Raw genomic sequence first — 15608 nt, 5'->3', positions numbered from 1 at the left:
CCTATTTTTCTACCATAGAGCTCCCAGGATAATTATGGCAGAATGGTTTCATTTGATCCTCCCCTCTGCGGTTGGCATGTATAGAAGGATAATGGCCTATTTCAAATGACCAGAGAAAGTGCTCATGAATTAATCAGATGCAAGTCCAGTCTGCTTAGCCTGGCTGCTAATCAAGAGATATGAATGCATGCATGCTTCTAATGCATAGAGAGATCATTCCTACACTCAGTGTCAGCTGTATAAAATATTCATAGAAAGCAGCCTAAAATCTGCGCAGCAGTCAATTGTTTGTCATAACTCTCCAGCCTCCTGTCAGTGTTCACAGTTAATTCTTCAGACACAGTATGAGTTAACATTATATGGAAGAGGTGAAGCTCTCCAGCCTAGTGAAGAGGTGTGTAATAAATTGTAAGTTCCCTGGGTTTGTGATGAGATTGCGAATGTGACTGTGTAATAATTCTCTGTCATCTCCGTCTACTCTTCTCTCATGGGTGATAGTATAGTATAAGGTAGGGGTGTGCGATATGACGATTTTTGATCGTGGATGATAGGACTGGGCGATAATTCGATAGCAATAATTATCGCGATATAATTTTTTGTGCCTGACCGATATATAGTTTTGCCGATATGAGCCTGTTGCGATATGAATTTTTTTTTTTTTACAGAATATGTAACGCAGATAAAATGCTTGAAATGGTGTAATTTCATTGTTTGCTACTGGCAACCTGGATGAAACGCTTTAAAGCTTAGTCTATGGAAAACCATTGAAACTTTGAACGGCCATATCTCTGTAACGGCGCAGCAAATCCGCACCAAATTCGGGGGATCTCTTCAGCTCGAGGAACCCTCTCGAAAGGGAATCAAATGTACGTCTAGAGGCCCGCTTTCGAATGAGACCAGGTTCGGGAGTTACGGGTGGTTAAATTCGCAGTCCGGCTCCGACCGATCAAGCGATCCCGGGGGGCTACAGACGGTAGCATGAACATGATTCCAGTTCCAAGGGAACGTACACGTTACATTCAAAGGGCATTAAAGTGCGCGAGACGATTTAAATTGTATTGATTTACAGAGGTATATTATGTCACACTTCACACTTCTTTAGTGGGAAAGTGTCCAAACTTTTGACTGGTACTGTACTATAACATACACAAAAAATATTGGCCGATATATCGATATCACGGTCACGCGAGAATTAAGCAGCACTGTGAGATCCAGTGTGAAGCGCTTGAATTCAGCGATGAACACAAATGACTCGGTGATTTAAACTAGTTTAAATCCAAACAGGAGAAACACCGAGTGCAACGAGACAGTCAGAAGGCTTTTCAATCTACAAATCGCCATCATTTACCATAAATTGAATGTAGTAACACTCACTGCTCCATGGTATTGTGCCAGAAATTTGTGATATTCACTGAATTTTATTAAGAGTAATGGTATATAATTGTAGTATGTATTTTTGATTAAGCTATAGCATGTGTGCATTTATACGGGTTTTAGACTACTGTTTTTCATACAAATAGGCTACCTAAAAACCATATAGCTATATTTTTGCCATGGTATTGAGGTGCTATATGTGTGGTTTTAACTGTGTTTATCATGATTTAAATGTATGCTACTATGGGAGATCAATGCTTAATTAAATTATATTTTTTTTTTAACTTTTTTTTATAAATATAACCATATAAAACTGAGGTTGCTACAATTTTTACAGATGTTACTAATTTTGATAATGAACAAAAATGTACCTCTGCATCCTAACTCAAGCTACTATCAAATGTGCATTTCTAATAGACAAATAGTTTTATTATTATTAATATTATCAGGCAACCCAAACCTGTTTCTTGATTTGAAACAATATCCCTCATTAGAACATGCAGAAACTTAATGGTCTGGTTTCAACAACTTTCACTTTGGAGCAAAAATCTGGCTTTAAACTTGAAAAAAATTAAAATTTGTCATTTATCGTGATAATTATCGATATCGACTGATATGAAAAAATTATCGTGATGATTTTTTTGGCCGTATCGCCCAGTCCTAGTGGACGATAAAAATGTCTCCACGATCTGCTTTTGAAGAAATATCGTAGTATCGTGCTACAGTGCATTCTGTCAGCTGCAGTTCTCCTGAGCGCTTTGGAAAGAAGGAGAAAGCAGCTTGACTGGCGTTTTCACGTTTTTTCGCGTTTTAAGGTGCGACGTGTGCGGCCCCAAAGTTTGTCTACAATGGATGCGACAAAGCGACCATTGCATATCATTTGAACTTTGTGTCAGTACATCATAAAGAGAACGCGGCATCAGTTTACTGTCGAGGATTTGTCGACCAGTGTAGACAGACAGCATCACTGATTATAATGGACTCTATTGTATTTTGTTGCATCGCGTCGCGCCGCTCGCATCCAGTGTAGACACGGTGAGAGCCACGCAGATGCACGTGAACACTGAATTCTGTTCACTTCTGTGTCTATTTGTGCCTGAAATACTGTGCTCTGTAAGTATCCTTGTAAACACAGTTGCTTAGGTGAAGGGAAACAATTGAGAAAGAAAATGGATGTTTAACAGTATATTGGTTCACAGCAGTTTAATGTTTTCTCTGTTCATGAATGTTAATCAAACAACAAAACACAAAGAAAAATCACTTTTGTAGATTTGTTAGATTTAATTTATAGTGAAAACTATGCAGTGTTTTTACATTTGATTATTCAATTTCTGTACCTGAATACTGTTAGACTTACCTGAAAAATATAAAGCACTGCTTATTTCATTTGTATCTTTGTTCTGTTATTTATCTATGCTTGTAATTTGTTTATTTCCTATGCTGATTTACTCACCTACAAAATCACCCCAATCATTGATTATTTTTTTCCAAATATAAAGCTATTGAAGTCATCTGATTTTTTTCCATATCGCAGAGAAAAAAATATCGCAATGTGAGTTTTTTCCAATATCGTGCAACCCTACCATGAAAGTTACTGTGGACCAGCAACTCTGTTTTTTCACATTCTTCAAAATAACATTTATGTTCAGCAGAAGAAAGAAAGTATTTTTAAAGGTTTAAAACAACTTCAGAGTGAGTTAATGATGGTAAAAAAAATTAAACACTATGACAGAAATAACAGACAGATGACAGAATTTGTATTTTTGGGTGAACTATTCCTTTATTAATAAAACAACAAAACACTAAGAGAATAATCACTCACTACTCTTGACTGAAGAACTTTAATACAATTGCTTTGCTTTAATAATAATAATAAATCTATTGTGTTTTATTTTTATATTTGTTCATTCAATTTCTTGAATGCTCCTGCGGAATATTGTACCTGAAAATAAAGCACTGTTTTATTTGTATGTGTATTTGTAATGTGTATCTTTGTTCTTATTTTTTAATAACAAAGATAAAATAATGAATTATTTTTATCTTCGCCCACCTTAGCCACAAAATCTGCTATTCTTTTTAATATTTTGTTACCTTGAAATGCTTTGTTTTTATAATAGGGAAATTAGTTTGGCTGTAATGCTCAGACAACTTGCAAAATAGTAAAACCAACATGACAAAGAATCGTGATAAAAACGTGAATCGTGATATTTTTGAAAAATATTGATATATTTTTGCCATATCGCCCACCCCTAAGGTTTGTATTGATCTTCCTGCAGCAGCTGTTACCTTAGGTGGTCAGTGTAATATGATGGGGTTCACTTACATAATGATTTTATCATTTCGTTCAGAGTTTAAAGTTTCAATACCATTATCCAATATACTAAAAGATAAGTGAATGCTTGGGTAATCTAATAAAACTAGTAATTGGGTTAGCAATTTCAGAAAATGCTCTCATCTCAGCATGGGTTGTTCTAATGACACCTGAGAGGGGCATTAACGAAGGATTCTGAACAGGTTTGTAAGGGAAGTCATTAGTGCTTTGAATAGAAGCCAGAAGAAACCAATAATATGCCCATAATGTACCCAAATATTGTGCAATACCGTTTACCTTGTGGTAGATATATTTGCGCACATATTAAAGGGGTCATATGATGCGATTTAAATTTTTCCTTTCTCTTTAGAGTGTTACAAGCTCTTGGTGCATAAAGAAGATCTGTAAAGTTGCAAAGACTAAAGTCTCAAATCCAAAGAGATATTCTTTATAAAAGTTAAGAGTCAGCCACACCTACCTAAAACGGCTCGTTCTAACACGCCCCCACATACCTACGTCACTATCTGGGAAGATTTGCATAACGCCGCCCAAATGTTCACGCAAAGAAAGAAGGCGTAACTTTTATTCTCGCTGTTGTATTGCTGCCGCCGCCGCCATGTCGTGAAGGCGCTGTGTGCTTCGTTGTGAAAGCGAAACTACTTTGTTTGGCCTTCCAAAAGAGGATGATATCGCTTCATCATGCCTAGAGCATAAACACATTTCATTACACCAAATAATGTTCTTTTTAGCAGCATCATATGACCCCTTTAATGTATAGGACATCTTAAAGGTGGGGTAAGCAATTTTTCAAAAACGCTTTAGAAAACTGAACAGGGGCGACTAGCAAAACAAACTTGTAGCCAATCAGCAGTAAGGGGCGTGTGTAGTTATGATGTGGAGGAGAGAGCGTCCAGTGCACTGTCAATACGTCATGAATAGAACGCAGCAGCAGTTTTCTGTCTGGAATTTGTCGTGTCGCGCCGCGTCGCATCCAGTGTAGACAGCATCACTGATTATAATGAGTTCTATAGTATTTTGTCGCGCTGCGCCACTCGCGTCTGGTGTAGACACAGTGTAACATTGGTTTTGCTTTGTTTCACAGAACTAATCGTTGCCTGGGTTGCGTACATATGTGTGGGGCAGAGCTATCAAAATAGGGGCGAGACCCTTTTGGGGTAGGGGAGTGTTTGTTTTGATGATTTCAAATGTCAACATTGGCTACCAGAAATCGCTTACCCCACCTTTAAGTTATGTACATGTTGAAGCAACAACAAAACGAGGAGGAATTTAAAAATATACAGCGGTACATGTGCACAGGGAGAGCCAGGGGCTTGTGCCCCTGCCCCTTTAATCGCCGACGCTGAAGTCCCCTTTCGGTCTGGTCTTTGTGCACCCAGAACGTGATTTCAACCGAGAGGGATAAACACCCACCCAACCAAACCAATCATATGCTTGTAATCAAAGTAAACTCTACATTGCACACTGTGGCATCGGTGTCATTCTTAGTTCATTCATCTTCTGGATCTCTTTCTTTCACCCCTTCTTTAGATTCTTATTGAGTTTTGTGCTGGAGGAGCAGTGGACGCTGTGATGTTGGGTAAGTTTTATGGTCTTTGTTTAATTGAAGGAAATAGAAGGCACTGTGGTCGTCTTAAGTCTGTTCTACTGTGCGATGATGTTCCATTGCTCCAGACCTCACTGGCACACCACCACGCTGTGCTCATTTTTGCCACTGGACTGGACCATATAATTATCAAAGTCAGATTTCAAGGAGTGGTTAGGCTCTTTTTAAATCGACTTTTTCTGTGTTGGTTGGAAGTGTTGTTGAAATGTCCCCACACGCATCAGATCTTTTCAGTGACATGCCATGTCAGCAAATTCATAAGTAGACTTTACAAGTTTTTCATGGCTCACAGCAGTATTAATTCAGCCAAAAACAATGCATAAATGCCTAACAAATGGTCCCATTTCCCCTCTTTTTGTACAGTGTCATCTGTACTATTTACAAAAACTGTTTCCAATCACAAAACCTCATCACCTTAGTTGATGGAAAAACCATTTCACAATTGTAAACAATGTCCTGTAAGAATAAAACCTCTCTTTCTTATTACGGTTTAGTCTGCTGTAATGAAAATCTGGCCTCTTCTACATTTAGCCTATAAGAGAAGTGTTGCTGTTGGAGGTGTTCTTATGATGGAAATGCTTTTGTTGACTCATTGTTTGTGCTGTTATGACTCCCTCTGTTGCCTTCTGACTGTTCTGTGAGGGCCTATCCCAGCAGCGCTGCTATAATAAAGACCTATTCGCATTGCTTCAGTCACAAGGGAGCAGTATGCTCTACCTAGCCAAAAACAACAACAGAGAATATGGCTATTAATATGAGCCATAGCTCTTTGTCACTGTTACATTGTAGTTTATTTGTCTGCTTTAACTTAAATACACATCACTGCAAATAAAAAGAGCTGATAAAATGTGCTTGCTTAGCGGTGACTCTGTTTACAGCCATTTTGTGTGTGTGTGTGTGTGTGTCTGCAGAGCTGGAGCGGCCATTGACAGAGCCTCAGATCAGAGTTGTGTGTAAACATACACTGGAAGCGCTGGCTTATCTCCATGAGATTAAGATTATACACCGGGACCTGAAAGCTGGAAATATTCTCTTTACCTCAGATGGAGATGTCAAATTGGGTAATAGCCTCATAAAGTTTGCCTAAAAACTGTTTATTTTAAATGATTAATTATTTATTTAACAATGTGATGTGTATATATATTTTCAAGTAATTCATGTATATATGTGTTATCATTTCTATTTATTTAGTTTTGATTTATTGATTAATTTTTCCAGTTTTCTTTTTCACTTTCTTTTTCAAATATTCTCTGTAATTTTTTTTTTTTTTAAATCTTATCCAGTAACCTTAAAAATCTGGAAAGGTCATGGAAAAGTCCTTTGGTAAAAAGTATCAGAAATGTGTCTTCAGCAGTTAATATGTAGGCTACGTATGCAAGAAAACTGAAATGTGTTTATTTTAGCTTTTAAGTTTACTTATTGATTAAAAATCGTGTCTCTTTTTTGCATATTGTTGTCAGCCATACTGTGTGTCTAATTTTGATCAATGTTTCTTCTCAGCTGACTTTGGAGTGTCTGCAAAGAATACAAAGACCCTTCAGAGAAGAGACTCTTTCATTGGAACACCATACTGGTTAGTCACTCAATTTATCAAGTCTTGCATTGAATCATGAGATCTGTCACTACGTAAGAACAGAGCTGTGAATATGGCACGTAATAAGCTTCTTTATTCTCAATTCCCTTTCAGTCGGTCACTCCGAGTCACGTCGGTGACTGACGAATTGGGGATCTCGCTTCGAGAGACCAATCTACTTCGAGTGTAACTAAACGAGCCAATGCACATTGGCATGCAATTATTGCATCCAGCTGCCGCTGATCACAGCGTGAGCATAAAAAGGTAGCCGGTGCAATGCATACCAGCTTTTCACTTTGGAGCCGAGCGACAACATCGTTCTGCTCCTTCCAAGCGTCTTCAGTGAGCTACGAGTTCAACGCGCTCTTGGAAGCTTCTGGTGTTGGCGGACAGCGCTTCAGCGCGGTGGTTGTTCCTGTGTTGAGTGGGTTGCGCACTTCAGGCTGCACTACCCCCTGTTGTGCTGCAAGCGGCCATTTCCCCTGTGCGCCTCAGCACTAAAAGAGCATTTCCCTGAAAGAGCAATTTCTCTAAAAGAGCTCCACGGGTGTGTCTTTGTAAAGACAATGGATCGTCTTTTTAAAGATGCTGTTTCACTCGTGCGTTTCTGGGTGCGGTCGTTACCTGGCACTGGGTGATGGTCACGATTGCTGCCTCGTGTCTGGGCATGAAGCACGCTGAGGTGGCGTTCGTGGATGAGTCATGTTCCCATTGCGGAAAGAAGACCATCTCGGAGCTGCGGACCAGGCGTCGCTACCTTCAGGGGGGCAGAGTTCCGTTGCCTCTGCCGTGATCTAGTGCTCGTTCTGGCAGCGGCCAGACAAAGACTACTTTCAGCAGTAGCACGGGCGGTCTGAGGGTTACAGTGGTGGCAAACCCCTCAGGGAACCAACCCTTGGGGGCCCACCACTCCTCCAGTGCTCCGCAACCAGCCGAGCCGCCGAAGGAACGCACTGGGCCCTCTTTAAAGAGTGTACCAGCGGTATCCCTCGGGGCTCCTCCCGATGACCGGATGTCGATCGCTGCATCGGAGGGAGAGCTCTCTGGAGAGGTAGATTCGGCTGCACTTCCACCCTCCGGGACAGTGGCAATGCCTGAATCGGATCCAGAGATGTCTGCTATGCTTTCCCGGACTGCCGAAAGGGTAGGGCTCAAATGGAATCCGGCCTTCTAGCTCCTCCTCCCTCACCACCCTCGACGGTGGTGCAGCAAATGGGTATTCGGCGATCCCCCCTGGTGGAGTGGTCGGTAGATGCAGTTGTGTCCTAAGACCGCCTCCTCCTGGCGGGGAGACCCGTTGCTCCCTTCCCGGGCCTGTAGGCATTCGTCTGGTCTGACCGGCGGTGCTTATATGGCTTGCAGGAAACTGTTTCCGCCTTACACTCTATGGCGTTACTGCAGGTGCAGCAGGCCAATGAACTGAAAGACCTGCACGAGGGTGGTCACGATCCGGAAGTTCTGAAAGAGCTCCGAACTGCCACTGACCTTGCGCTCTGAGCGACGAAGGTCACCGCGGGTTCTCTGAGTCGTGCGATGTCCACGCTTGTGGTCCAGGAGCGCCATCTCTGGCTGTGTCTGGCCGACATGAGGGAAGCCGACAAGGTTAGGTTCCTTAATGCCCCTGTGTCCCAGACCGGCCTCTTCGGCGACGCGGTCGAGAGCTTTGCCCAGCAGTTCTCGGCTGAACAGAAAGCAGACTGAGGCGATTCGACACATCCTGCCCCGGCGGGCAGCTGCTGCCTCCATCCGCCCGCCGGCCGCAGCGCCCCAGCATGCTTTTCGCCGAGGGTGAAATGGAAGGATCTGCTCTTTCCCTGTGTCCCAGACCGGCCTCTTCGGCGACGCGGTCGAGAGCTTTGCCCAGCAGTTCTCGGCTGAACAGAAAGCAGACTGAGGCGATTCGACACATCCTGCCCCGGCGGGCAGCTGCTGCCTCCATCCGCCCGCCGGCCGCAGCGCCCCAGCATGCTTTTCGCCGAGGGTGAAATGGAAGGATCTGCTCTTTGGGAGATGGCGAACGCACCACTCCCTCCCCCGGAGGAGGGCCGGGTGGAAAATCTTTTGTTTTGTTTTTCCCCGCCGGACGGTTCAACCACGGACCACACACATCTTCTGTCGCCAGCAGGCAGCAGTGGGCGGTTCGAGAGCATCAACAAAGGCCCTACTCACGCACCCTCTTCCAAACTGTGGAACCAGGTAAGTGCTTTATCGCACACTCAGACCCCTCTTCGGTCTGCTCACAAGCCGTCCGAGTTGGGTCCCTGCGTTTCACCTCGCTGCCCGCGGGTACAGCGGTGGTTCCGTTGGTCCCACTTGAATGGTATCTGGGTGCCTGGCTAGCGCTACCCAGCCCGTCTTGCTGGCTTCTGTGGACCATCAGCCTCGGCTATGCGATTCAGTTTGCCCGGCGTCTCCCTAGGTTCAGTGGCATCCGCTTCCCGACAGTGAAGGCGGCCGATGCTCCTGTCTTGCATGCGGAGATCGCAGTCTTACTGGCGAAGGATGCGATGGAGCGGGTCCCTCCAGCCGATATGAGTACGGGGTTTTACAGCCCCTACTTCATTGTACCCAAGAAAGGCGGTGGGTTACGGCCAATCTTGGACCTGCGTGTCTTGAACTGGGCCCTGCACCGGTTACCGTTCAAGATGTTGAACGAGAAATGCACCTTTGGGTGCATCAGTCTCCTAGATTGGTTTGCAGCGATCAACCTGAAGGACGCGTACTTTCATGTGTCGATCCTTCCGCTCCACAGATAATTTCTGCAGTTCGCGTTCGAGGGACGTGCATTCCAGTACAAGTTCCTGCCCTTCGGGCTGTCCCTGTCTCCCCGTGTCTTCATGAAAGTCAAGGAGGGGGCTCTTGTTCTCCTCAGAGAGCAGGGTGTTCGCATCCTCAAGTCGGCTCCTCAGCGAAAACCTGGTATGCATTGCACCGGCTGCCTTTTTATGCTCACACTGTGATCAGCGGCAGCTGGATGCAATAATTGCATGCCAATGTGCATTGGCTTGTTTAGTTACACTCGAAGTAGATTGGTCTCTCAAAGCGAGATCCCCAATTCGTCGGTCACCAAGGTGACATCTCCGTTCCCTCCTTCAGGGAACGAGGGTTACATACGTAACTGAGACGTTTTCCAAAATATCCTCCCTCCCTTTCTCTCTTAAATGTAAGGATGGCACCCGAGGTGGTGATGTGTGAGACGTCAAAGGACAGACCGTACGACTACAAAGCGGACATCTGGTCCCTGGGGGTGACTCTGATCGAGCTGGCACAGATTGAGCCGCCTAACCACGAGATGAACCCAATGAGAGTCCTGCTAAAAATAGCAAAGTCTGAGCCCCCCACACTTGCAACTCCATCACGATGGTGAGAGTTATGACTCACAGCGCCATGATCTTCCACGTGTCAATAATGAAGCAAAATGTGATTAACAATATAAACTATATTGATTGTTTCTAAGGACAGAATTTTTCAGTGAGTTCAGTTAAAGGGTCATATTTTGAAAAATGTTGACTAATATGATAAATCACCTCCCAAATGAAAAATCCAGGCTGGAGGCTATTGAGCTGATGAATCATATAAGCAGTCACCCACCCAGAGTCCCAACACATGTTCAGCCTGGAACTGCATAGCCTGTTGCTTAATAGTTTTGAATGTAATACCCCAAATGAAGAGCCCTTTCACATGTAGCACAGAGTTCATATTTGTTCATCCGCTGATTTAAACAGGTCTCCTGAGTTCAGTGATTTCCTGCGGAAAGCACTGGATAAACATGTAGACAACAGGTGGAGTTCATTGCAGCTCTTACAGGTTGGGCCATCTTGTATTTCTTGATGCAGTTCAGTTTAAAGGTTGAAATTAAAATGTACAAGATAGTGATCAGCCATGGTCTGCTTTCAGCATCCATTTGTTTCAAATGTGATGGATAACAAACCACTGCGAGAGCTGATTGCTGAGGCTAAAGCCGAAGTGTTTGAGGAGTTTGACGAGGGCAAAGAGGAAGAGGAGGAAGAAGAGCCAGAGTCCCAGCCGGTATGAACACAACCACTTAAGAATGTAGAAACCCATTCAGAGAATTTGAAATTGTCATGATAATATGGTGCCGTTGTTTCCATGCAGAATTCTTTGATTATCTGCAGGCACAGCACAGTATTTTGTTGCTGCAGTCACTGTCTATTTTGTAAATGTAGGTGGTGCCTGGACACAAACGTGCATTATCGGACACCAGCGTTGGCAGCTCAGAGGATGAGAGGCAGTATCAGAACACGCCAACTCTTGAGTCGGTCACAGAGAAGCCTGAACCTGAAAGAAAGCCCAGTTCAGAGGATCAAGCTAGTGATAAGACCTCTGACGTGGTGGACGCCAGCGAACCCAACCATGCTAAGGATGAGAAGGTAAATGAGGCCAGTCCATCAGACACCAGCACTGAGGAATCACGTTCTGGTGAGGAGGCTATTCCAAAACACGAAGAATCTCAAACACCTGTGACCACAGAAGTAGAGATTTCTGATCAGCCAAATCCTTCAGTATTAAATGACACTGTCCTCCAAGAGATTGTAATCGTCAGTGAGGAAACTGGGGAGGAAGAAAAGAAGGAAGTGAAGGTGGAAGAGCCACCAGAGAAGAAAAAAGAAGAGTGTAAAGAAACACTGCAAGAAGCCAAAACACAAACCACCACAGATGAAGAAGAGGAACCTTCCCTGCCTTCAGATATAGCTGAACCAGAGAACAAATCTGATGGTGTTACTGAAGAAGCTATCACTGAACTAATTGAGGTTACAGAAAAAACTGAAGACAAAATTGAGACAGAGGAAGAAAGGAATAAAAAGGAACTAGCAGAAGATGAGAGAACAGTACCCTCACCACATGCCCCAACAGAAGAGTTAAAGGAGGAGCAAACTGAAATTTCACCAGATGTTTCTACAGAAGAGGTAAAGGAGGATCTTCCTCCAGTGGCAACAGAGGACCAAGAAAAAGCTGGAGAAAAGGGTGAGAGTTCAGAACCCAAAGATGATCTTGCAACCAAGGGGGTAGATGTAGTAGAGGGCAACTCCATGAATGAATTCCCTGTTGTTGTCATCAGTGGTGTAAAAGAAGAGGAGGTCAGCGCAACAGAAGAAACTCAAGAAGCCCATGAAGTTAGACTAGAGATCCAGGAAGCACCTACCGTGCCTGAGAATGACCAGAATGCAGAGGTAGCGAAACCTGATGTTGAAAAGGAGAAAGACTCTGACTCAGGCAGCAGTTCTGCTGCAGATACTAACAGCATTGACATTAATCTGTCAATCTCCAGCTTCCTCTCCAAAAGCAAAGAAGGATCTGTTTCAATACAGGTACATATAACTCTGCCCAGATGTGCTTGAAATCAAGGTCCTGGAAGAAAATATCTTCATTAAACTTTATTCAATCCCACAGGATACCAAGCGCCAAAAGAAAACACTGAAAAAGACCCGCAAGTTTATGGTCGACGGGGTGGAAGTCAGTGTCACCACATCCAAGATTGTCACCGACAATGACACCATGAGTGAGGAACTGAGATTTTTGAGGTATATAAACTGATTTATATACCTCACTAGTAATCAGTTACTGTTTCTAGTTATTTTGCAATAGGCAAATGATAATGTATCTGATAATGCATAAATCATATTTTAGATTGTCAGAAAAAGTGTGACGTTTGTTATTCTGTAGGCGTCAGGAGTTACGAGAACTGAGGCTGCTGCAAAAAGAGGAGCAAAGAGCTCAACAGCAGCTCAGCAATAAACTGCAGCAGCAGAAAGAGCAGCTCTTCAGGCGCTTCGAGCAGGAAGTGATGGTCAGCACCCTCATTCCCTCATTAGTTTTGTTTGCATTCAACATTGTAATCCATTGTCATCCTCTGTTTATTGTACACTCTTTTGTTTTATCCATAAACACTGAAAGAACAGTTTGTTTTATTCACTGCACTCAAATTCAGCACGATGCATAAGTTACAAGTATCTAAATGCATCAAGATTGATTTATATTAAAGGCAGTGTATTACACCATATTCTAACCATCTCTCTCATGTTAATCTGAAATTTGTTCCTAACCAGCCACCACTGTAGCAAGCAATGCTTCGTTCATGTTTTTGTAATGTTGTGATCTATAGCTCCACCCACAGTCAAGTTTGGTGCAAAATCTGTCTTCAAATTGCTTTTGATTAAACATCATGGCTTAATTGTAGCCTTTGTTTAGTATTTTGGTTGGGCTGCTTACTGTTAACTTTAGGGATGCACAATATTAGATTTTTGCCGATATCAGATATGCCGGTATTTTTTAAAATCATTTTGGCCGATTACTGATACCGATATATATTTCCCTTTGTTTTGAAACAACACCAAGTCTCTCCTGCGCGGAAACTATAAACAAATTTTGTTTAGTTTTGAGCCAAAACTTATTTGTTAGAAGTAATAAACTTTATTATTATTTTTTTTAATGAGAGTACATTGAAAGCTCTGCTGTGTTTTTTTTCTGACAGATGCAGTTGAAACCTTAACATTTTATTTGTGGATTTAACATTAACAGATGTTTTTTTTTTTACATCTGTAAAAAATCTTTTAGAGCTCTTCATATTTAAGTTTTCATAATCCATTTGAAAATATATTACATATTACTGAATAAATCTGTATATATTAAAGGGATAGTTCACCCAAAAATGAAAATGAGCCCATTATTTACTCACCCTCAAGCCATCCTTGGCGTATATGACTTCCTTCTTTCAGAGGAATCCAATCTGAGTTATATAAAAAATTGTCTTTGATCTTTCAAGCTGTTTAATGGCAGTCAGCTGGTGTTGCAGTTCATCAGTCCAAAAGAAGTGAAATAAAGCACATCCATCCATAATAAAAAAGTGCCTCACATGGCTCCGGGGGGTGAACAAAGGCCTCCTGTAGCGAATTGATGCATTTTTGTAAGAAAAATATCCATATTCAAAACGTAATAATCACTTTAATGTAGCTTGCGCCAACAGTCCTACACGGAAGCAGTTCCGGGAACATGACGTATGAGGTCAGCATGTGCCGGTGAGTCTCGTGAAAACCAAAGTTTGTTTACAGGATCAAAGGAAGCAAAGTTTCCTTACTTTAGCAAAGAAAAACCAGTCTCCTCTTGGCTTATATCGAAATCCTCCGACATTCTTCTTTACAAATCCTCGTTTTGTACTTCTAATTCGTGACCGTTGTTTTGTTTTGATCTCTCCCCTGCACTTCCGCGTTTGTCACTTCTGAGCGACCGATGCGCAACGCCGACGTCCTACGTCATCCACCCGGATCTGCTTTCATGTACAATAGTGAGCGCAAGCTAGATTAAATTGATTATTACGTTTTAAATATGGTTATTTTTCTTACAAAAATGCATCGATTCGCTACAGGAGGCCTTTGTTTACCCCCCGGAGCTGTATGAGGCACTTGCACTGCAACACCCGCTGACTGCCATTAAACAGCTTGGAAGATCAAAGACAGTTTTTAATATAACTTAGACTGGATTCGTCTGAAAGAAGAAAGTCATATACACCTAGGATGCCTTGAGGGTGAGTAAATCATGGGCTAATTTTAATTTTTGGGTGAACTAACCCTTTGAATTATTTAATTTACAAGCATCATGTTTGTGATTTTAATTCATGTAAATACTGCGATACTGCTTTATTTATTCAGAAACACAAGTATCTTAATGATATTTGTATAATTTACATTTTTTATTACAAGTAGGCCAACAGAGCCCCCTAAGTAAATAAAACGCCTTACCGAATGGGCATTAGGACCCAGGGGAAGCTACCGCTGCTGCTGCTGCACGTGCTAAAAACTGTCGACTCTCTTGTCTTACATGCATTCTCAAAGGAAATGCGGCGATCCAAAACAGTGAATCTTACATCATTTAAGCAAAAGTTAACTTCAAGAATGAGCACATTGCTAACGTGATCTTATCACTATCACCCCCTGAGCACATGTGCGCTATCCGTCTTATCGGCAAGGCATATCGGTATATTTTTTTCAAATCGGTCGATGTTTAAATTTTAAGCCTTTATTGGCCGATTCCATTAATGTTCTGATAATATCGTGCATCCCTCGTTAACTTTTTTTAACAGCCTGATGATGTCTCAGGGGGAATCAAGCAGAAAGCTCAAGTTGATTGACATGCATTCGTGTTCAGTAACAGTAATTCAGTATTCCTCTTTCTCACTCTCTCCAGGGGAAGAAACGTCAGTATGACCAAGAGGTGGAGAACCTTGAGAAACAGCAGAAACAGACCATAGAGCGTCTGGAACAGGACCACACAAACCGGCTAAGAGATGAGGCCAAGAGGATCAAAGCAGAGCAGGACAAGGAGCTCTCCAAGTTCCAGAACATGCTGAAGAACCGCAAAAAAGAGGTAACTAAGAAAGAGAGATGCAGAGACGGATGCACTGTATTTGCTTTGCATGGATGAGTTCATCAGGCCATGACCTGTTAATTGTTGGTACTGAGGATGAGCATTTAGGGTAATTTAATAGCCAGGTACACTAACACTTAAAAAATTAGTTTACACAAATTTATTTTTAAGTTAAAAATGTAATATTCACTAATGCTGAGCTATTTCACAAATTGGTGTTGAAAAAATATATTTAACAACCTATGCTTTTCTTTTGGGAAAAAAAAGTAATTAGTAAGCTGCCACAATTAGGGTATATATATATATATATATATATATATATATATATATATATATATATTATT

General features: G+C 42.2%; 1 protein-coding gene and 1 long non-coding RNA gene across 3 annotated transcripts in view; one reads left to right on the top strand and one right to left on the bottom strand.

Annotated features, from left to right (window-relative positions):
* The window catches only part of LOC107601868 (STE20-like serine/threonine-protein kinase), a 55654-nt gene that overhangs the window by 26996 nt on the left and 13050 nt on the right, over positions 1-15608 (top strand). For both annotated transcript variants that reach the window (XM_016294200.1, XM_016294201.1), the window contains exons 4-13: positions 5234-5282; positions 6221-6370; positions 6810-6882; positions 10051-10245; positions 10608-10689; positions 10780-10911; positions 11070-12212; positions 12295-12425; positions 12568-12691; positions 15085-15264. In XM_016294200.1, coding sequence (XP_016149686.1) covers positions 5234-5282; positions 6221-6370; positions 6810-6882; positions 10051-10245; positions 10608-10689; positions 10780-10911; positions 11070-12212; positions 12295-12425; positions 12568-12691; positions 15085-15264 — 2259 coding nt within the window. The remainder of the gene's footprint in view (positions 1-5233; positions 5283-6220; positions 6371-6809; positions 6883-10050; positions 10246-10607; positions 10690-10779; positions 10912-11069; positions 12213-12294; positions 12426-12567; positions 12692-15084; positions 15265-15608) is intronic.
* The window catches only part of LOC107601872 (uncharacterized), a 15701-nt gene continuing 9288 nt past the window's right edge, over positions 9196-15608 (bottom strand). The window contains exon 3 of the long non-coding RNA XR_001610982.1: positions 9196-9206. This is a non-coding gene — a long non-coding RNA (uncharacterized lncRNA). The remainder of the gene's footprint in view (positions 9207-15608) is intronic.

This window comes from Sinocyclocheilus grahami, unplaced genomic scaffold, assembly GCF_001515645.1.
Source record: "Sinocyclocheilus grahami isolate Dianchi unplaced genomic scaffold, SAMN03320097.WGS_v1.1 scaffold313.1, whole genome shotgun sequence".
Classification (NCBI taxonomy): domain Eukaryota; kingdom Metazoa; phylum Chordata; class Actinopteri; order Cypriniformes; family Cyprinidae; genus Sinocyclocheilus; species Sinocyclocheilus grahami.
This window is presented reverse-complemented; position numbering and strand designations above follow the sequence as displayed.